Raw genomic sequence first — 23,339 nt, forward strand, 5'->3', positions numbered from 1 at the left:
TGAAAATAGGAACCACATTAGCTATTCTCCAGTCTAACGGGACCACCCCCGAGTTTACAGATTCATTAAATATTATCGCTAATGGGCCTGCTATTTCCCGCGCCAATTCCTTCAATATTCTCGGATGAAGATCGTCCGGTCCTCCCGACTTAGCCCCATTAAGGCATTCAAGTTTTGTTTCTACCTCGGATATGGTAATCCCCCATCCTGAATGCCCCTCTGTAGTGGTGCTAGTATCCCTAATACCTTCATTGGCCTCATTAAACACCGATGCAAAATATTCATTGAGATATTGCGCCATGCCTAGATTGTCTTTAATCTCCTCTCCGGCAATAGTCTTCAGTCTACGTAGGAACCTGCAGAAGATGACTCCTCCTGGGGGAAAACTCAGGCCCCAAATTTGTGTCTCTGAGAGGGTGGGGCCAGAGACATTTGCAGAAACTGCACTAGCTTGGGAAGTATTACATCTCATATCCCCCTTGCAGATCTCAGACCCTGCAGAAAGCAAAGTCATCCTATTCCACCTATCGCTCCGGCTACAATGAAGTCAACCAGTTCCTTTGTAACATTCCGAACTATGAGCCACAGGAGACGGACAACATTCAACAAGTGGAAACGAAGCTGAAGAACCAAATGGTAATTCCTTCTCCTCTGAGCCATATGCTGCAGGGAGCCTCTCAACATCTTCCCCACACTTCACATTCACAGTCACCAACACTGATCAGGACTGTTGCATGGAGAGATGCAAGCAGCGGCTACAACAGGGGTTAAGGATACAGTGGGGGTTATTAAGTCCTTGTTCGTTTGACGAAGAGTTCCTGCTTAGCTAATGCAGAGGTAGGGCTCTGGAAATGCACTTCAATCTGAAATCTAGTCCCTAATACAAAATTATTCAGTGCTACTTCACTTTGCCCATGACTACTACCCTGGGGGGCACATGTCCCAGTGGGGGGAGAACCCTCCAATGAGCCAGAAAATAGGTGAGGGGCAGCTGCACCCATTCAAATCACGTTCAGAGAACTGAGGAAACAAAGGAAAGAATTCAGACAATCTCCTAGGTGTAGTTTTAACTGGAGCCCTCTAAAATGCCATACTACTTGGTCCTTGCTTTTCCTGTGCTGTTTGTCCATTTATAGACGCTGCTGGGTGATATTGCACGAAAGGAGCAGGAGGTACAGAAAGTCTCTGCTGATGCCCAGCGGTACCAGCAGGCAGTGAAGGTAAGAAGTGTGATTCTGTCACTAGAGATGTTCTCAATAGACTCAGAGACTTGAAGGTCAGAAGGGACCATCATGATCATCTAGTCTGACCTCCTGCACCTTGCAGGCCGCAGAACCTCCCCCACCCACTCATGAAATAGACCCCTAACCTCTGGCTGAGTTACTGAAGTCCTCAAATCATGGTTTTAAGACTTCAATGTTACTAAGAATCCACCATTTACACTGGTTTAAACCTGCAAGTGACCCATGCCCTATGCAGCAGAGGAAGGTGAACCTCCCACCAGGGTCTCTGCCAGCCTGACCTGGGGGGGAAATTCCTTCCTGATCCCAAATAGGAGATAGGATAGCAATGGCTGCCAAAAGCAAACCACTGCGGCCTAGTGACGGAGCAAAAGGACGGGGGAGGTAAGGACAGCTTAGTTCTAATCCCTGCTTTCACAGCAACTCCCTCTGTGGCCTTTGTCCCATCAGTTAACATGTCTGTCTCAGTTTCCCCATATGTAAAGAGGTCAATTCTCCCCTCTTGAAGACAAGTGGCTTTAAAGCACTTCCTATGAAAGTCACAATACAACCACGAAGGTGCATTAGCAGGATAGACACGACAGGCAATGCCTGAACTGGAACTCCCAATGAGATAGAAAGGTCTCACTGATGTTGCTGTAGATCCCATCATTCTAAATTAGCTATTTAACAGAAGACCAAGGGTTGGTGTAAGGACAGGTGAAAGTTTGGGTCCATGCACAAGCGGAGGGGCGCATAGGTCAGGAGGCCTGCATCCTCACCTCTCTAACGTCACCACTCTCCTGCAGGACTATGAACTGGAAGCGGAGAAGTTACGATCCATTCTCGACATGGAAAATGGACGGAATGGCTACATGAACAAGAGACCCAGACTCCAGTCTCCAGCTGCCAAAGTGAAAGAAGAGGTAAAGCCGTGATGGGGTCGAGAGAGGCGAAGGCCGGGTTATGACTTTGAGGAGCCATCAGTTATTGTACGGACGATGATTTTCGCTTCTGTGACCTCAGCCTCATTTGGGGTTGGGAATTCTTCAGCACCATTAGTGGATCAATTATCTAGCATCCCAAAGGTTTTTGGGAATGGTGAGAAAAAAGTACCTGAGCTTGCACTTTGTTCCAACAAAATCTCCCCCTAACAAGACTTTCAGCAGGAAGGACAGGTTTTAGGGGCTAAAATTCTGTGTGTAAGCTATAGATACTACCCAAAGACCATGCAAGTTTTCAGGCTACTTTATACCTTTATAACCCACTGTTTGACTATCTTAGCTCATCCTTCATCGTATATTGCACCATGCAGCTGAAGTTGCCCACATGAGTCCACGGTTGTCCTACCTGTTACACGCGTTTGGTAGCGCAGGTTGGAGGAAGGGAAACTATTGTTCTTTGAGTGACGGCCCCTCTTGGTACTCCATACGCGGGTTAAGCAATGGCTGTCTGCTGGCCTGCACGGGTGCTGTAGCTCTCTTCATGCTCCCAACCCAGGACAAAGGGCGGTGCGGGCTGATTATGCCCAAGTCCCAGGATTCAAAAACTGTTTCCTGCCCTCGTTCCTCTTCTGTGAGTGACAAACATCAACACTGCCTCTACTGCCTGGCTGAGGCTCATATTTCTGACAAGTGCAGCATCTGCTTCTCTCTTCTCCCCAGAACTCATGAGGATTGGGAGCAGACTCAGAAAACACCTCCTGGAGAAGGCAATGAAGCCCCAAACAGATGTGGCCCAGAGACTCCCCTCCCTCACTCCCCTCTCTGAGCACAAGCTTGGGAACAGAGGCTAAGTCTGATAAGCCTAAAGAAAAGGCTTCACAGGAAAGTAAGGGGCACTTTCATAGATAGACATAGAAGACTTGTCCTTAATAAGCCAGTCCCAAAAAGAAGGGATCCCTCCCTGACCCCATCAGAGTCAAGAGAGCCAATGTGCACAGGTACTAACATCTTAGGTCCAACTAAATCTTCCTGACAAGGAGGAGGCGGCACGTAAGGCTATGGATCCAATGGTTCCAGCACTTGCTCCGGTGGTGAAGATGAGGTATAGATAACTCCTGGTGCTTCCATCCACTTCAGGAACTCAGACAGTACTGATAGCAATCTGGCCCCAAAAGGAGCCAAAGGGTGACCAGAGAGGCTCCGGCCCCATCAGCTCCAGGAATGGACTCTCCTCATACTCCAGGATGGGTGGAGATGTGTTCCAGGGAGATGTACATCTTTGCTCTCCCCCATCCAAGTTCCCTGTTCCTATTGGGCCCATTTATATTTCAGGACATTGTTTGCAGCCTTCAACATGAAAGATGCATATTTTCATAAAGATATCCAGCCTTCAGGTGGAGGTTCTTCAGGTTCCTCTTCAACCAAGACCATTACCAATCCAGAGTCCTCCCCTTCAGTCTGGTCACAACACTCAGCGTGTTTACAAAGATTCTTCCAGTTGTGGCTGCTGGAGAATCATAGAATATCAGGGTTGGAAGGGACCTCAGGAGGTCATCTAGTTCAACCCCCTGCTCAAAGCAGGACCAAGCCCCAACTATTTCTTTTGCCCCAGATCCCTAAATGGCCCCCTCCAGGACTGAACTCACAACCCTAGGTTTAGGAGGCCAATGCTCAAACCACTGAGCTATTCCCCCCCTTCCACCATCTTCTCTTGGATGAGACGAGAAGGATTTATAGTCTTTCCATATTTGATGACTGGCTTCTCAGAAGCAACTCCTAAAGGAGGTCCACAGGGCAACCTGTGTTCTGCTCAGCCTTTTATCGTCCCTAGATGTCTGTGGCAATCACAAAAAAAAAAAAAAATTCTATGTTGACCCCCACGAGGAGCATAGACATCATAGGGGCAACACGTTAGACTAAACTACAGCAAGAGCGTAACTACCTCTCAAAAGATTTGAGCACGTTCATAACCAGGTCGCTCTCAGACCCAGGACGTCACTCAGAACTTGCCTTTCCCTCATTTGCCATATGGCTTTCATGCACACGTGACGCCATTCAACAAGCTACATCTAGAATGCCTACAGGCCTTACTTCTCTTAGTGTACCCACCAGAGAACGGCATCATAAATGACAAGGTCACAGTTCTGCCCAAGAATTAGGGCTCTCTTGTCTGATGGACAAAACCAGGAAAGGTTCAGGTTGGTACCCCTTTCCTCACATAAACATCCAAGGCAACCACCTTTACTAATGCCTTCCTCTTGGGTTGGGGGGGTGCACATGGACCATCCCATGGCACAAGGTATCTGGACCCCCCGAGAGTCCAGAATGTACATAACTTACTAGAACTCTCAGTGTTTGGTTGGGCCTGTAATGCCTTCCTCCCACTCACCCAATCCAAATGTCAGACAATAGGACAACAGTATTTTATATAAACAAACAAGAGGGAACGAGATCTCTCTCTTTGTGCATAGAAGCAATCACCCTCTAGAATTAATGCATCAAACATCACATAACCCTATAAGCAGCTTCATCATACTTACCCAGGGTGCAAAATTCCCTAGCAAACTGTCTGAGAAGACACTTTTCTGCAAACCACTAATGGGAGATTCACTATTTGGTTCTCAGCGATGTCTTCGCTCAATTGGGAATGCCAGCTTAGGACCTTTTGGAAGCTTCCTCAGTACTGCTCCAGAGCAGTCCTGGGCAAAGACCCATTGGGAGATGTCCGCCTGATGTCAAGGAAGGGTTGCTTGGGGTATGCTTTCCCTCAAATTTCTTTGATACCATAAGTTTTACAGAAGATCTACCGAGACAGAGCTTGAGTCATCCTGATTGCGCCAACTGGCTAAGACAGTTCTGGTTCATGGATCTGTTGAAGCTCTCAGTGCGACCTCTCAGGAACATCCCCATGTTGCCAGATCTTCTAATGCAACACGGGGATAAATTCACACACCCAAAGCAGGAGTCGCTGCATCTTAGAGTATCTACTTACCCTTAAGTCTTCAGGTATTGCATCTGGTTCCCTGCAGGTGCATTTAGCAGCAGTCAGTGCTTTCCATCCTCCAATGGATAACAATACGATCTTCACACCCACATCACAACTAGATTTCTGAAGGGGATTTTCAGATCCTTTCCATCATGGTGAAGTTTGCATCTCCCTGGGACCTCAATTTTGTTCTATCATCTCTCACTGAGACTCCCTTTGAGACACTGTCCACATGCTCTGTGACCCATCTGTCCACGATGGTGACATTTCTGATAGCTATAATATCAGCCAGAAGAGTCTGCGAACTGAGAGAGCTTATGGTGGCCCCACCATATACTACCTTCTACAAAGGAAAGGTCTCTCTATGCCTCCACCCCAGATTCATACCCAAGGTAGTTTATGAGTCAGGTCATCCACTTATCTGTATTTTTTTCCTAAATCACATGCCTTTGAAGAGAAGATTGCATGCTCTGGATCTCCGGAGGGCTTTAGCCTTTTATCTGCAAAGAACAAAGGAGGTTAGAAAGATATCTAAACTATATTTGTTTCCATAGCAAAGTGATCAAGAACTCAACCTATATTGGGCAGAGACTTACAACCTGAGATCTATTTTGAATTATCCTTTGTTACCAACTGGCTGGTATTCCCCTTCCGTCTCCTCTCCCCCAAAGGGGTAAAGGCTCATTCCACCAGGGGACAAGCTACTTCAGCTGCATCTCTGAGAGACATACTCATACTAGAGATATGGCAGCCATTTGGAGCTCTTTGCATACCTTTGTGAGACATTATGCCCTGGAACAGTCCTTGACTGCAGATATGGCTATGGGGACAGCAGTACTACAGTCAGCTATCATTTCTGCATCCTCACACCCACCACCTGTTTGACTACTGCTAGTTAATCTCCCACGTGTAGAATACACAAAGAGACCATCACGCATAGAAGAAATAGCCGTTACTTACCTGTAACTGGAGGTTCTTTTGAGATGCGTGGTCCCAATCTGTATTCCACTACCCACCCACCCGCGAATTCATTACTCTGTCATAAGAATAGGAAACTGGAGAGATGACAGCCCACTCTGCACATTATGCCCTCAGTTGGGAGCACAAGGAGAGGTACGGAGCATATGCAGGCCAACGGACATTGCTTCCAAGAAATTCTACACTCAGACCCATTGTGCGCATGTGTACCCCACGTATGGAATACACATCTCAAAGAACTTTCAGTTACAGGTAAGTAACCTCCATTTCTGTGCATGGAACCTATAGAACAGAACCCACAACACGGTAAGATCACAGTAGAGGGAAGGTTTGGAGAAAATACCCGGTTGCCCTGCCATGCCTTCCCTACCTATCCTGCATGTCGCCATTTGTTTTGTTTCTATTCAGAAATTCTTGATTAACAGCTCTAGTTCCACTTCCTTCTCTGAATGCCTTTCTATTTCACAGGAAGCAATTCTGGCTGCTAAATTCACTGAAGTTAATGCTGTCAATAAACAGAGGCTGCAGAACCTGGAATTTGCCCAGAATCTCCTGAGGCAGGTAACTGATAAATAGCAGGAACTGATTTAGCTAGAGATGAAGCTAGGAGCTTGACCTTCCAAAATATGCACGGTGCCTCCTCTTAAAATCCCAGCTGCTGGGTGACTTAGGATTGTCACATTTTCTGCACCACAGTGAAGGATTTTGGAGGCTTATGCATACATTAAAGTAGATTAACTTTATGCTAAGCAATTTTATTCTACAAGAATATTTCATAAAGCAGAATTGTACATAGTTGTACACCACCTAGAAATAGTTCTAGCTAATGTGTCCTGGAAATCATCACCCAGAAGGAACCTAATTTAAGCCCACCCATCAAGAACAATCTAGCCCACCCAATGACTTCATCATACTCCTGATTTAGGGTGAGGGAGTGTTATTTAAGTCTTAAGATGCACTAGTTGAATGGTTTTCAACTTTTTTCATATGAGCGCCACCTACAGATCCCCTTCCCACATATACTACTCCATGGAAGATATGTCTGGCTGAGAAGGAAGGGGTGGTCATGACCCCGTGGTTAAGAACCCATGCACTAGTTCGACGGAGGGCTATGTAGTTGCTAATATGCAATATTCAATCATTTCCAATTGACCTCTCCATTAGTTTGAAGTTATCCCACAGTAGTTTTACCATTATAGATACTGAAGATAGGTACACCAAATAGTAATTGCTAATGAGAAAGGTTGTCCTTACCATGCACTCTTTATTCCACTGACAGCAGCCAGAGGTACAAGTGATGCAGGAGTCTGTCCAGACTAGCAAGTCTGAGAGGCCGCAGGAGGAAGTCTGGAAAATAATGAAAGAACTGGATGACGAGAGTCAACGTCGACAGCAGCTAGAGGGGGAGATCAAAACCATCCAGAACGACATCCTCCATCTACAGAAACAGAAGCCCCAGGAAACTGTGCTGAAGAAGGAACTGCTGAAGAAAGTGCCTGACCCTCAGCTGGATGAGAGCTGCCACAAAATGCAGCAGAGCCTGGCAGAAGAGCAACGCAAGAACCAGGTGCTACAGGATGAGCTGGAGGCCCTAAATCTGAAACTGCGAGCCCTAGAGCATGAGAGGAGGGAAGGGGGCCAGGAGTATATCGTTAAGGAGGTCCTGCGTATTGAGCAGGACAAGGCACAAGCGGATGAAATCCTGAAATTGAAAGAAGAGCTGGAGGACCTCAAGAGGCAGGAAGGAGCAAGAGAAAATGAGGTCACCCTCCTGCGCCACCAAATCACCGTGCTGTCTGATGAGAAGAACAAAGAGCAGGAGAAGGTTACTGAGAAGGAGGTGGTGAAACTGCAGAATGACCCTCAGCTGGAGGCGGAATTCCGGATGGTGCAGGAGAACAAGGAAAGGGAGAGCACCCTGAGGCAGAAGCAAGAGGAGGAGCTCAGCTACCTGCAGGACAAGATGAAACGGCTAGAGAAGGAGCGGGCCATTGCAGAGGGCAAGATCACAGTCAAGGAGGTGCTGAAGGTGGAGAAAGACCTGGCAACAGAGAGGGAAGTAAACGAGCTCCGACGCCAGTATGAAGACGAGAAGTCCAAGGGCCGTTCTAACGAGAGGGAGAAGGCTGAGCTGCTCAGAAAGATCCAGGTCCTGGAGGAGGAGAACGCTAAGGTGGTTGTCCAAGAAAAAGTACGTGAGATAGTGCGCCCAGATCCCAAGGCTGAAAATGAAGTAGCCAACCTTCGTCTGGAGCTGGTGGAGCAGGAGAGGAGATACCGAGGTGGGGAAGAGCAGCTGAAGAGCTGCCAGAATGAGCTGGCTTACCTGAGGAACAGAAGCGGCCAGGTGGAGGTGAAAGAAATTATCAAGGAGGTCATTAAGTACAAGACTGATCCTGAGACCGAGAAGGAATTGCAGAGACTCCGGGAAGAAATTGTAGACAGGACCCGAGCGATTGAGAGAGCTGATCTGGAGATCTACCAGCTGAAGCAAGAAATTAAGACCTTGAAAGACACCAAACCTCAAGTGCAGATGAAGGAAGTCGTCCAAGAGATACTACAGTACCGGGAAGACCCCAAGACCAGGGAGGAAGTGGAGTCCCTGAGAGCTCAGCTAGCAGAGGAACAAAAGAAGCACATTGACTTGGAGAGGGAGAGGCTGCTCCAGGAGGAGAAGATCAGACAGAAAGAGGAGGAACTCTCACAAGTGAAAGAGAAAGTGGTCCAGCAGGAAGTGGTGAAGTTTGAGCAAGATCCTGCCTTGAAAGCAGAGATCAACTCCTTCTCTCAGAGCATTGAGAGTGAGCTGAAGCAGATAGACTCCCTGCGGGAAGAGCTGCGCAAGCTGCAACGGAGGAGATCTGAGTTGGAGCGCCAGCTGGAGGAGCTCGAGAAAGAGAGGCATGCCCGCAGAGAGGCCGAACTTGAGGTGCAGAGGCTGAAGGTCAGGCTGAACGAGCTGGAACAGCAGGAGCGGGAGACAACGGAGAGAGTAACCGTGAAACAGAAGGTGATCCTCCAGCAAGACCCGCAGCAAGAGAAAGAACACTCTCTCCTCAAGCTGGAGCTGGAGGAAGAGAAGCACCGAAGGCAAGTCCTGCAGGCTGAGCTGGAAGCCCTAAGGAAGAAGCTCCTCACGTTGGAGAAGATGGAGGTCAAGGAGAAAGTAGTCTTTTCAGAGAGAATCCAAGTGGATAAAGGGGACACCGAATATGAGATTCAAAAACTGAAGAGCAACCTGGAGGAGGAGAGTCGGCGTAAGAGGGAGCTGGATGCAGATGTCAACCGCCTCGAGGCCAAACTATCTGAGGTGGAGTTCAACAATTCCAAATCCTCCAAGGAGCTAGATTTCTTGAGGGAGGAAAACCACAAGCTCCACCTAGAAAAGCAGAATCTTCTGCTGGAAACAAGGAGGCTACAGTCTGAGATTGAGCTCACAGCAACTGAAGCACGGGATTTACGGAACATTACCCAGATTGACAGCGGGGTGAATCTGGACGCCAGATTCCAGGCCTTGGAGAGAGAGCTGGAAGATCTCAAGAAGTTATCCAGAGAAAAAGATGCAGAGATTGAGCAACTTCAGAACCGCCTCAAGACAGTGGCCATCAAGAGAGAACAGAGAGAGAACCACTTGCGGCGCTCCATTGTGGTCATAGACCCCGACACCGGCAAGGAGATGTCGCCAGAGGAAGCTCACAAACTTGGCCTCATCGAATGGAGCTTGTTTGTCAAGCTGAAGAGCCAGGAATGCGACTGGGAAGAGATCTCAATAAAGGGGCCTACTGGGGAGTCCTCCGTGATCCTCGACAGGAAGTCTGGCCAAGAATTCTCCATTGAGGATGCCTTAAAGAGCGGAAAGTTAACCATGGCTCAGTACGATCGTTACCTGAACAAGGAGATGTCCATTCAGGAGCTGGCGGTACTGGTGTCTGGAAAGAAGTAGTTACAATGTTCCCTCCACTCTACATTGAAACTTTTCTTTACAGCAGCTTGCTCAGAGCTGCACCACTTGTTACAATTCCAGATTGCTGCAAATCCTTTATGTCTTCCGAAATGCTATAGCCTTTGCACAGTCCAACATGAGGCTGCCATGAAGTCATGCTGCTTGCTGCATCCATTGCATAAGAGCACTGCCATGCCAGACATGGAAAATGCATTTGTCAACATTACATTAACCTTTCTTCCCCACTACAACCCTACTTAGGTACTCACGCCAACAGAAAATGAACAAAATCATCTTCTGAAGTTGTTTATTAACATGTGCTCTCAAATTTAGCAACTGAAAAGAGGCTGCACATTCCTTTTTTGTTTTTGTCAAGTATGCACTTCTCTCTAGAGGATACTGCAAAGCTGTATAAAGAGCCACTGGAAAGAGACAAAAGGTCAAGAAGACCCAGATCAGCAAAGGGAGCCTCGTAAGCCACCTACTTGTATGAAAATCTAGAGACACTTTCATTATATACAGTTGAATGAATGATGGTATCTTCATCTGAGAAAGGCAGCTAAGTGCACAAAAAATGAAATTTACATTTTCATTCATAGTCATGATACTCACATCTAATCAAAGCTGATTCAGACATACTTCTATCACCGCAGTGCCTCTAATGCCAAAGGAGAGGGGGAACAAAAAGAATTGTAATTTGATACAGTAATTCCTAGATTAAAAGGAGGTATTTTCATATGACATCACCAGAAATATGTAAAGAGATGTCAATATTATGTAGTAAAACATGCTACTGTAACCTAATGCAGAGGTGCCTTCTGAAGTCATGCTTACCTCATGGTTAAAAGCCACTCATACTGATATTTTACTGACTAAAGTTACATTCAGCTATATGTATCATTTATTTGTGTAAGGGAATGGGAAATATGGGGAAATTCTATTTATAGTACAAAATAAAAATGCGGTGGTTTAAATCACTTTATTTTTCCTTTTTAAATTGATGCCTGCCTTTTGATCTAATGCCTTAAAGGAACGGAACCCAAATTTCAGAGGCAACCTTTCACCCAACACTTACATTTATTTTTTAATATAAAGAAATGTGCATGTTAATGTTGTACCTACATCTTTGGAAAAAAACCAAATTGCTTGTTGGTCAAGTTTACCAGCAAGAAAGGCCTGCAGCTGATCATTAGCATGTTGTCCTGACCCTTGCAGCTACTGGAAAAGGCAAATTACAGGCCGATTTTGCTTTCGGGTTAGAGCTTTGGAATTTCTGCCTTACCATGCAGCTCTGCTATGAAAAAAGGATACTAAAGAGAGCACCTGTGGGGCTCCATGTTTATTGCATCATGGATTTCCTGATCCCATGTGTTCAGTTTACAAATGGAAGAGCTTTTCCTGCAATCTCAGTTTAGGAGCTGAAAGGCAAGCTGAGTTTTTTCCCACCTCACATATCCTCCTGAGTAGTACAGGTTCTGCAGGCCAAATGCTGCCTTTAGTGATACCCACAGGGATGTGATCTTAATAATGTCCTGAGTGCCACTTGTGCAATCCCATTGCCGTTAAGAAACTTACACAGGTGTAACTGATTGGAACCTGGTACACAGTTCTGCTCACTTTCCTGGAGCTCTGCTGACTCTACTCTGCAGGACTAAGAACACTAAACATTTATTTTACACCCAACCCTGCTCCCACTGAAGTCAATAAGAGAGTTTTGACAGTGACAGGAGCTAGATTGGGCCTTAGGTCACAGTTATTAAGCTAAAAGGATGGTCCCTCCCAGCAGATGTAACACACACAGGAATAGGTCTGTTGAGTAAGAAGATGTCATTCTACTACAATGGCAATTTAAGAGTTACAGACATATTTTAAAAGGACTTGGTCATTTATAAAGCATCAGCCAAAATGCATACTAATAATTAGTCACCAATGAGTGGTTAGAGGCAGCAATACAGTCACGAAGATGATCTTCCAGTCACATTACATTGGAAGTGAAGAGACTGAAAAGAGCATTTTGGAAACTTTGAAACAATTTATTCAGTTCCTCTGTACAAGATCGACAGTTTTCACACCACCCCCATCATTGTCCTCGAGACAGTCCCAACACTCACAACAAAAATAAAGTAAATCGCAGCTCTTACACACAACAGAAACTGCCGTATTAAGTAAGTGCCGGTGGGAGGCTCGCCCCCCACCGTAAAGAAAACAGCTAACGTTGCCTAGTCAAGACAGAGATCCCAGATGCTCTGCTCCCCAGGGCTTGTGATCTCATTCCGTATTTCTGCCTTGCCACGGCGGTTTAATTCATTCACTCGTTCATTACAGCATGTAAAGAAAAAAAAATCCCACAGAATTTCCACCGAATAAACATTTCCCTGAGGCAAAGGCTTCGCTAAATTCCTAAAACAAGGGCATTCCGCTTCAGCTGCGACACGCGAATGTGCGTCCCAGCAGAAACATCAAAGTGAAAGCAAAGAGAGGGAGTGGAACCAGTACCTTGGTTTGCTCATTAAGGGCGGAGACCCTGCCAGGTTTTTCAATGCCCTTTCAGCTGCCACTGGCTTCAGTGGAAGTTGAAGGGGCTTGGTACCTTTCAGGATTAGGTCCTAAATGGGAACCATGCGACATCCACTGCTCAGAGTCCATCGATAACTACTGTACTCTATCTTAGTAATGCAAATTCTGTCTTTGGCTCTTTTGCTACAACTTAGAAATATTTTATATTTTTGTAAACAAATTTGAATTCTGAGCTGCATTTTTAAAGAAAAATATGAACAGTGAAGTGATCTTGAGAAGTCCTTTATCAGTTCCACTTCCAAACGTGTGTCTTGGGTCTTACTAAAAACAGAGAAAATAGAGCTACTATTGGCTGGCCTACTTGATTTCAGTATCCTTCCCAAAGCACAGGAAGGAATTCTGCAAGCTTTCACTTGAAATACCAATGACTATGAAGTCCAGATAAATTAGACCTGGTTAAAAGCTGACCTGAAAGAAGGGAGATCACAACACCACAACAAGTCAATGGGGTTTACGATCTGAAAACCGCAGACTGCCCCCTCAATCTATGCAGGCATATCAAAGGGGACATGCAGACAGACTGAAATCCGCTTACAGGGCTAAAGCTAAAAATATACACTCAGATCCTAGTAGATCCCCATTGCTGCAGCTCTGATAAGTAAATGATTTTAGTGCAGAAGTCATCAAAGGGAGCAATATTCACTGGATTATCAGTGACTTTTGTTAATCTAGATCACCAGAGAGATCATTATTGAAGACCCTAGTAAAGAATGGCTTTAGGGGAGGGTCTGGAACCCACTTGCACAAACTCAGATAAGAACTGGTGCTCTTGCTGGATTTGGTACTGGATTTAAAGTAACCAAGTCACCATTTAAGTTCAGACAGTGCAGCTTTTGATGTGCAACCATAAAAAGCTCTATTAAATAAAAACAGAATACATTTTAAATATATAGTGATTAAAAAAAGAACTGAGGCGCACACACAAAAAAGGGCCGTAATGGATGTTATTAGTCCATTCTTGCTCCACCATAAAAGGCACTGGAATTATGTCTTCCTATACATGTGACATGCTGAGAAGTGTTCCAATCGATCCAATGCATTCGAAGGTAATGATAAAACTGAGCACAAAAAAAAAAAAAAAAAAATCCCTTGAGAGGAAATACAAACGTAGAATCATTTCAGTGTCCGTGAGTGCATCTAGAAATGTCTCTCTAAGAGTCTTCAGTCTCCTCCAGAGGGGAATATCAGGCGATTCATGATAGTCACCATAAAGGAAGTGCTAAGTCCTCCAACTAACTTGAGCACTGCTTTATAGTACAATTGAAAAATTAGAACAGAGTCAATGTCTTCGAAAAGCACTAGCAGTGCTTGAGTTATCCAAGTAAATCCAAAGCAGGAATAAGCACCTTTCGTGTACTCTCCTGGGGAACCAAGGAGGTAACTGAACTCAGAGGTACTTGGCAGATTTAGACACAGGTGGGGGGAAATCCACCAAGGCGCTTGACTTTTTGAAAGAAAGACGCCCCACCAGTGTTTCCCCACAAGTTCTAGCACTTGCCAGTGAGAACCGGCAGCAGTGAAACAGTGCCGTAAGTGCTTCTCTCACCAGGGTGTGGCGCAAGGTGGCTTGCTTCCTGCAGAGCTCCTCTCTGGATGCCACTGACCAAAAGTGCCAATGAGCTCTTCACTCAACTCAGTTTCTCCAGCTGATGTCAGGAAAAGAAAACAAAGAGCAGGTGGAAAGTGGGCCATCTGCATCCAGTCTTCACGGCTGACTCCTCTTGGTTTGTCCTGGGCTTGCATTAGCTTCCCTTCTTGCAGATGTCACAATTTTCGCTGCTGCACATTGGACCCTTTGCCATGAAGCTGAGACGCATCTGAAAAGAGAATGAAAAAAAAAGGAAGAGGTTTCAGTGTCAGCACTAGGATTCTGTGCACAGCTGGTTCTGTGCACAGCTGGGAGGCACCAACATACCATTGCATGTAAAAGCTATTGCGTCACCAAGGATTCAGACTAGAAGATACTGGGGAAAGATAGAGATTTTCAAGGACATGTGGTAACTGGGAGTGGTCTTCACTGTGCTTGTATATTACATGGTCTCTGGAAGCAGATTTCTTCTATGGACTTCCAGCATAAGCATCACCAAGGGCCATAGATGCAGGTAGCTAGGAGGAGGGAGCTATTGGCCAGCTAATCTAGCAAGCTATTCTCTCATTAGTCCAAACTAGCCATGGATAAGGGCACTTGCTAACAAATACATGATTTTACTGATTACCCAGACAACCAGGAAATTGTAGTTACTGAGAGTTCAAATAGGACACAAAGAAACTCACTGCACCACCAGTAGTAGGGGAGAAGAACAGTAGGAGGAAGTAGATCAAGGAAAAGGGGCATCGCAGAGGAGAAGTGACAAGAGAGCCAGAGAATTGAAGAAAGCAGAAAGTTTCCAATCGCAATTACACTAGCATCAAACAATAACAGGTGAACTGGTGTATTTGAAATGCATAGCTTGGCAGAAGTGGTATTGGGCATGGGGGACTAACAGTTTACCCTGTACTAGCCACTCCAAGACAAAGGGGGTTTTGCTGGTTCTAGAGCGGACTCATGACACAGATTCTTTCAAAACAAGAGACAAGTAAAGCTGGAACCACCACTGGGAGAGAAATACATGTGCATTTCCACCAACAAGCAAACTGATGACAGCATGGCAAACACACACTGTGTGCCACTTGCTCAGATGCTTTTGGACAGCTGTTAGTTACACATACTTTAATTTAAGATACCATCAATTCCCAGCACTGGCAGAGACATCCCAACACACTGCAGGCTATACAGTTTTCAGATGACTACATCTGCATTACCCTGAAACACAATCTTAGGTGGTGTTCCTCTCCAACAGAAAGGAGATTTATTTCCGTAGTCAGTCATAGTTTATTCCACCACACAGATTCATAGATTTTAAGGCCTGAAGGAACCCTTATGATCATCTAGTCTGACCTCCTGCATAACACAGGTAATAGAATTTTACCGAAAGATTTCTGCATCAAGACCATAACTTCTGGTTGAGCTAGAGAGTATATGTTTATTTAAAGACGCCCTAGGTAAATTGTTCCAGTGGTTAACTCCTCACAGTTAAAACGTGTGCCCCCACTGCTAGTCTGAAAGTGTGTAGTTTCAGCTTCTGGCCATTGGATCTCATTAGGCCTTTCTGTTAAAGAGCTACCTACCATCAGAAATCTTCTCACGTAGGTACTTGTAAGACCATGATCAAGTCACCAATTTTCCTCCAATAGAGAGGAGATTTCTTCTTAGCAACACAGAATACATTTTGTAAGACCTGCTTAATTAAAAAACAATGCTCCCTAGAGGATGTCATTTTATCATCACGACATAAAGCAAAAGGTTTTTGTCTCCTCCATTATCTACATCACGGATACAGCTTACTGATTTCACCCACCTAGTCACTGCAGATGGGCCCTGTTCTCTGCTCCTCCATGTCTATTACTCTATTGCGTATTGACTGGAGAGAAATGGTATCTCAGCCAGGACTTGGGTGATGGAGTGGGGAAGAGGATTGATGTGGGTTCTCATGAATGCACAGTGCCCATATCCTTTGCTCAGCAGAGGAACACATTCCTTGATGATAGATCACACAATACTACGCTATGTTACAAGGCTAGATTAACTAGAGGGTCACCCACCTGCAGTGGCCTTGCCACACCAAAAATAAGTTGCCTCACTCACCCCCATACGTGGCACGTTGCTCAAGCATGAAACACAGCAGCAGGAAGTACTGTACTTCAAGACTGAATTGCATTAATAGAGCTACGTGGTTCATTGTCCAAGATTAAGAAAGCAGGAACAGCCATCCATCAGGACTGAGCTGCACTTGCAGTGTTGCCTGGGGAAGTTTGCACAGCACTCTACATTTGGATCTTGATTTTATGAACACCAACTGTATTTCCTGTTCCCTCCTGCTCCCAGACCCATAAAATGCTACTGCCTTTACGTGGCTTTGCCATGTGCCACACAAGTCACAGCAGCTATTGTTCTAATTAGAAACTGACAGAGAAGGAAACAACAAGGAGTCTGGTGGCACCTTAAAGACTAACAGATTTATTTGGGCATAAGCTTTTGTGGATAAAAAACCCCACTTCCTCAGATGCACATGCATCTGTTAGTCTTTAAGGTGCCACCGGACTCCTCCTCATTTTTGTGGATACAGACTAATACAGCTACCCCTCTGATACTTGACACCATGCAAGAGAAGGAAAGTCACCTGCTTCTCACAGATCTCCCATGGTCTGTGCTGGTTCTAAAGGTATCCAGCTGGGGTCACAATGAATGTACTCACAAAAAGGTCATGTGACCAACACTAGGTAAAGCGGTGGCTGAAGGAGAGGCAGCTAACTAGCATGTTATTATGCATGGGAGCAGTATTTTCTCCTGGAGATAGCTCAACGTCCTTCATCTAGGTAACTGGTGACAATTTTCTATGCAACTAGCACATTTAATCCTAGACAGTACTGGCAGATTATGCAAAACCACATAAACCTCTTCACCCTGGCAGCATGGCCCTTTACCATGCACCAAGAACAGAACCAAACCACTTGAGATGCTCAGAGATCCCAAAATGCATCTGGGGGGAGGGTTCTGTCTTTCTGGAATGGAAGCTTTCTACCATCTAGTCAGCAAACGCAAAGGATGTTAAGGACCCTAAACCTCATGTGCTGGTGAAATGAAGCATCAGCAGAGACTACACCAGTAAAGACAACATTGAAGGCGGTGGAGCTTTCACCCCAAGATGAGGCATCCATCAAGGCAGAAGATGACTCACAAGGCACAAGACAAACCATGACTATCTGACAAGTTACCTGGCAAACTCTGCGGTAAATGGGTGGACAGGGCAGAGTGTGGGAGTGGTGCTGCATGGTGCGGGCTGGAGTGCAAGCCAGCCAGAAGACCTAGAGAGAAAAACAAAGAAAGGAAGGGGGTGGGGGGGAAAAAAAGAACAAATGCACATTGAGGACGGAAACAAGCAGAGGAGCTGCATCAGTTAGAGCCTGTAGCTTCGCCTCCAGTACTAGTTCTGCTGAACAATGGAAGACAGGGATGGCTGGGAATTCTGGGATAGCTATCGGTACATGCCTGAGGGCCTCCAAAACCACTGGCTTAAGACGCAAACGCATGAACTACAAGCACAAAGCAACAACATGAGAGATGGGCTCATATGCAACGGTCTAACAAAGTACAGTCCTGGTGGCCTTGCAATTCTACAGCACAGGCATGAGAAACACACACAGGGGACAGCACTCACTGTGGCTGAGGCCATGGTGGAAAGTTCCAGGGGCAGGTCCCGTGACAATTGCATCCTTGGATACTCCTGCTTTGGGGGAGGAGTCTGAGCTGAAGGAGATGACGTGAAGAGGGAAGGAATGGATGGGAGAGATAATCCCCAGCGGGGTGGAGCTCAGGGCACCCGGCAGCTTTGGACTGCTGGACTTGTAGGATGGAGACAGTACACTTAAGGGAGGAGAGCTGGTTAGCAGCACAGCTCCACTAGTTCCTTTCTGGGAATGAAACAGCAAAAGTTAGTCAAAATGGAAACACAACGGCACCTCATCAGCCTTCCCACTGGATGAGGAGAGCTCTGACCTCCTCCCCCCACATGCCCAAAGCCTCCTCCCCCATACACCTGCCTGACAGATACCAGAAGACCCAGCTCCATAATGCAAACAATCCAATGTCCAAATTGTTCTGTTTCCGGGAACAGAACCACCACCACACTGGCACAGACCAGTGGTCCATCTAGTCTGGAAACCTGTTTGCAGCCGTGAATGGCTCCTTCAGAAGAAGGTGTAACACTTCCATGATGGGTTGTTATGCATGAACATTGCCACATGGGAAGTTTCTTACTAACCCTTGGCTTATGTCCTGAAGCATAAGGGCTCATTTCCCAATAAACTTGTATCCTTATCCTACCAGTGTAACTGAAAATATTCTTCAATCACATGCCTACTTCTACCTCTCTAAGCTCTTGGTCTGAGTAACATGCATGGCATAGAGCTCTACAGCTTGATTAGAAACGGCAAACACACAAATTGTTCAGTCCATTTAAAATGTGCTCCCTTTCAATTGTGTGGTGACCCTCTCTCAGCCCACCCCCTTCTTGTGTTATGAAAAAAGAGTAGATATGAATGGCTGACTTGACAGTCAATTGTTATATGAAGGCATCTAGAATTGATAAGCTTTCTTCTGGGGGTGAAAACCGCGGGGTTCATTGCATTAAACACAAGTAGTAAATATGAGAAGTAGCTCTAGGCTTATTTAGTGAGATCCTACAGTGGGTTTATTTTGCACAGTCCCTGAATTTTCAGTATGCCGCAGAATACTGCACAAAACAGGCTGAACTGGATTCTGGAAGTGGTCAAGGAGAAGCAGGAGGTTGTGGTAGCTGGGTAGGAGACAACTAGAGGATTTTAGCCCCTGGGAAGGGGTGGGAGGCAGCTTGAGTTTGTGGAACAAACACATTTCAGTGTCCAGTTATCGATCAGCGGTGAAACAAGTGTTAATACTGAAATCTCTAGGGTGGGAGGATTTCAATCAGGTTGAAGTCTGGAAAACTAAATTTGTTCTATTGCAACTTTAGATTAAAATGGATACGGAATTCAATTATAAATGCTGTCATGTTTAAATGCCACTATGGTGCAGGTACCTTGTTTGAATTTTATAAAACTGCTACAGGCAAAAAACAAAATCATGAAAATTAAGACCCTGATCCTGCAAACACTTAAGCAGGGAGGTAAATTTACTCACGAGTAATCCCACTGACTTCAATGAAACTACCTACATGCTTAAAGTTAACATGTGCATATGTATTTGCAGTATTAAGGGCTAAAATTGCATATTTATTAAAAAAAATTCTCTTAGACCTACTCTACAAATGTTTTGCCAGTAGAACTATATTTGTATACTGTTAGGGCTTTGCCAGACAAGTGTGGATGCAATTTATATTGGCAATACTATGCTTTTCCTGGCATAGCTTATTCCAGGCCCCCTGAACAAAATAAGCTGCATCAGAAAAAGCACGGTTTTACTCGTGTAACAGTCTATACTGGGGACTTGCCACCACACCTATGTCAGTCAGGGTGTGAAGGGATGCAATCCCTGGCCTACAGAGCTGTGCCAGCAGAAATTTGTAGTATAAAACTGGCCTCAGTGGCATAGAATCTTTGATACTTCAAAACAAAGCTTGGCTCAATGTTATTCAGACTTTAAATGCATTAAAAATTCATGGTTTTTTTTATATACACACATGCCGTCTTTAGAAATAGATACCTAAAGTTAGGCTCCTAAGCTCATATTTAAACACCTATGGGCGGCCTTTTGAAAAGCAACTGGATGATTTATTAGCAACACTCCCATTTGACTTTAAACTGCAAACCCTAGTGGAAGACTTATCGTCTGCTTGAAGCATTACAGCTTTCTTGACTCGTACAAGTTTAATCTATTGGAAAGTGGTGATGTTTGCAAATCTAGCATGCACAATTTGTTTATCCATTTTGTGTTGGTTTTGTTCTCACAGTAAGAATCTTAATGAAGGCCTGGACTTGCCTTTTTTGCCACAGACAAGCTTCTGTAGTGTGAAACTAATTAGTAAAAAAACTTCTATGTAAAGCCTGAAAATCTAAGAGTTAGGAAGTTAAAGAAGCAAGTATACTTCGACGATTTAAAATTATAAAATGGGAAGAAAGTAAAGAATCAGCAATATGAAAATGAGAAATCTGATATCTCTCCTATAATGCTGATTTTTTTATTTTATTTTTATCCACCCTGGAAATTTATCTCGCTGGATTTCAGAGTTTACATCCTATTGAGCTGAATGGGGCTGCGGACACGAACATTTCTTTGAGCTATTGTTTCAGGCTGCCTGCAAATTCAGGCACTGCACAGATTACACTCAAGTCACAGTTCAGAAGGTTTTCTTCATAACCCATAATGGGCTAAAAACTCCCGTTCTTTTTAAATAAAAACGAAAGCTTGGATTCTGGAGCACCAAATTTGTGGTAAAGGGTGGATTCTGCAGCAAATCCCACAACCATGGACTCTAAGTACGCACGGTCCTGAATCTAAACAGACAGCTTGGGGCAGGACTGTCTTTGTTCAGTGTTTGTACAGCGTCTAGCACAGGGATCTCAAATCACCACAAGGGCCACATGAGGATTAGTACATTGGCCTGAGGGCCACATCACTGACACCTTTTCATATAAAGATACAAAAGCCTTCCCCACCCCACCCCACCCCTTCCATGAGGCCCCGCCTCATCCCCACCCCCTTCCCCAAATCCCCGCCCTGGCCCCCCCTCTTCTCCACTTCCTCCCCTGAGTGTGCCACGTCCCCGCTCCTCCCCTCTCCCTCCTGGAAAGCGCTAAGTGCCGCCAAACAGCTGTTTGGCAGCGGGAAGCACCTCGAGGTAGGCAGAGGAGCGAGGACGCAGCGTGCTGGGAAGGAGAGGGGAGCTTGGCGGCCACAGGAAATAACTCCGGGGGGGAGGGGTGGGGGGGGGAGAGAGATAAGGAGCTTGGTGGTCTGGAGCAAATAACTCCGCAGGCTGCATGCGGCCCATGGGCCGTGTGTTTGAGACCCCGGTCTAGCACAATGGGGTCCATAACAAGGATTCCTAGATGCTACAGTAACACAAATAAATAACTTCAAGAAACAACTGAAATTCTTTTGAAGCTTTCACTTTAAGGCAGATCTTAGCAAGACATTGCTCGACACAATGACATTAGGTTGGGCTGTCCCAGCAACACACTTACCGGCACAGAGGTAGAAGATGTGGTGCTACTAACCACAGCTGGCTTTATGGAGGAGGTTAGTAACTTGGCTACCCCCTGGGTCCCTCCACCAGAATCTCCATTTGGACCACCAGGTGGCGCTACTAGAGTCAGCTTCTGGGAGACTGGGGGTTTTTTGACCATGGAGCTTGGGGAGGACCGGCTGGAAGCCTGCCCTGGGGAGGGAGTCTGTACACCCGACAGCAAGCCCCCCGAGGAGCTCTGGTGTGCAGACACTGCTGACGTGGAGCTGCTGGAAGAAGCCCCATGCTTGGAGAGGGAGCTGGAAATGAAGGGAGATTTGTAGGACTGCCCTGAAGAGCTGGAGCTGGTGGAGTGCTTCCCTGTGTAGTTTAGAGATGCTGTTGAGGAGCCAGGGCTCTTGTGGGAGCTGCTAGAAGCTGGTGTGCTGCCTGCAGATGAGACCGAGGAATGGAAGCCCTGAGCTTTGGTCGATGGCTTGACCGGCTGGAGGAGGGAACGCGGGGGCACAGGAGAGACAGACTTGGGGCTCTGCAGTTTGACAAACGGAGCTGGGGACGTGAAGCTTTTCTGCTGCTGGCTGCTCGAGTGAAAGACTTTCACTTGGGCAACTGGCAAGGGGGTGGACGTCTGGGGCCCGTGACTCGTTCGCTGCAGGCTGTGGTGCTTCTGTTTGGACTGGTGCGCATCGGGGAGGATTTTACTGGGGGACACTTGGCAGGGCAGCTCTTTGTAACCAGAACTCTCTGCCTTTTTGTCTTGAGAGGACTGGCCCAAAGCCAGGGCCTGTTCGGCCAGGAAATTGAGAGGTGATTGTAGAGAGCCAGCAGGGGGTGGGGTAGGAGAAGAGCTGGACTTAGGAAAGTTCCGCTTCTCCTCTGAAGTTGCAAGACTCGTGATCTTCTCTGAAGGAGGCTTTGGGGGTCCAGGGAGAGTGAAATCAGGGCTCCCACAGGCTCGGCTGTTAAGCACAGCCAATTCCTTGGACACGGCTTCCAGGGAAGAGGTTGGGTTACGAATTAAGTCCTCATCCAGGGAGTCGTCCATGCTAAAGGCAGCAAGGGTGGTAGTGCTGCTAGATGCTTGGGCAACGCTGAGACACAAGAGCTCTCTGGTCTGGGAGCTGATGCCAATGGCCACTCCCTGTGGCTCAGAAGGCAGAGAAACCGGGCCACTTGAGTGGATCAGTGGAACAGAAACCAGCGTCTTCTTATCTGGCTTACTGGAGGATTCCTGCAAGAAAATTACAAGGAGTGAGACACCCGGCTAGTCAGCTTTGCAGGCTGCCTATTCCATTCAGTCAGGTGGAGAAGTTGGAGAAGGCACAGCTCAGGAACTTGCCTGGCCCGCCGATCCCGTGAGCAACAATTGCAGCTGTACGGTGCTGCAGCTGGTTGCTCTTTTTTTCACTTGCACAATATGTTCAAGTTACTCACATAGCCCTGCTGCAAGCTACCCAAGTGAGCACCAACCCAGAGAACAACCACCCCACGCAGACACCAGACAAAGCTAGAAGGGAACTTTTGCCAGAATAGACTTGATTTCCAGTTCCTTTCTGCGCTCAGCAAGGTTGGAAATACCCCATTGAGGAGCCTCTCGTGGGGTAAAGAAACTGTCTTTGCCATTACTGCTGGTATCTCCTATTCTAAGTATAGACAGAGATAACTACTGGCAAGAGATTTGATGACTGCTGGATTTCAGTGGAGACAAGGAATTGAGAAGTCCTGTTAAAATGTAAGACAAGTCTACAGACTTTGGGGGCCTACAGACTCGGGGGAATCTAGATGGATGGTGGAGGCTTTGCCCTGTTTCAGCTAAACAAACATACTCAATTCCTCTCATGTTATGAGCACTGCTGAATACTTCACTTCCTCAGAGAAGAGCGTTTCAGGGGAAACTTAGTGAGTTTGTATATTTGTGTTCCATGGTGG

General features: G+C 46.1%; 2 protein-coding genes across 6 annotated transcripts in view; one reads left to right on the forward strand and one right to left on the reverse strand.

Moving 5' to 3' along the window:
- PPL (periplakin) overlaps positions 1–11,034 on the forward strand; it is a 56,684-nt gene extending 45,650 nt beyond the window's left edge. The window contains exons 18-22 of the mRNA XM_034782753.1: positions 486–636; positions 1,137–1,220; positions 2,030–2,146; positions 6,597–6,689; positions 7,408–11,034. Coding sequence (XP_034638644.1) covers positions 486–636; positions 1,137–1,220; positions 2,030–2,146; positions 6,597–6,689; positions 7,408–10,071 — 3,109 coding nt within the window. The 3' untranslated portion in view covers positions 10,072–11,034. The remainder of the gene's footprint in view (positions 1–485; positions 637–1,136; positions 1,221–2,029; positions 2,147–6,596; positions 6,690–7,407) is intronic.
- Positions 11,035–12,083: 1,049 nt separating this feature from the next.
- UBN1 (ubinuclein 1) overlaps positions 12,084–23,339 on the reverse strand; it is a 36,336-nt gene continuing 25,080 nt past the window's right edge. For 4 of the 5 annotated variants that reach the window (XM_034782758.1, XM_034782756.1, XM_034782754.1 and 1 more), the window contains 4 exons: positions 21,409–22,641; positions 17,907–18,159; positions 17,464–17,553; positions 12,084–14,465 (listed from right to left, as the gene is read on the reverse strand). In XM_034782758.1, coding sequence (XP_034638649.1) covers positions 14,413–14,465; positions 17,464–17,553; positions 17,907–18,159; positions 21,409–22,641 — 1,629 coding nt within the window. In that variant the 3' untranslated portion in view covers positions 12,084–14,412. The remainder of the gene's footprint in view (positions 14,466–17,463; positions 17,554–17,906; positions 18,160–21,408; positions 22,642–23,339) is intronic. The other variant, XM_034782757.1, reaches the window with a different exon arrangement.

Source organism: Trachemys scripta, chromosome 10 (assembly GCF_013100865.1).
Source record: "Trachemys scripta elegans isolate TJP31775 chromosome 10, CAS_Tse_1.0, whole genome shotgun sequence".
Taxonomy (NCBI): Eukaryota; Metazoa; Chordata; order Testudines; family Emydidae; genus Trachemys; species Trachemys scripta.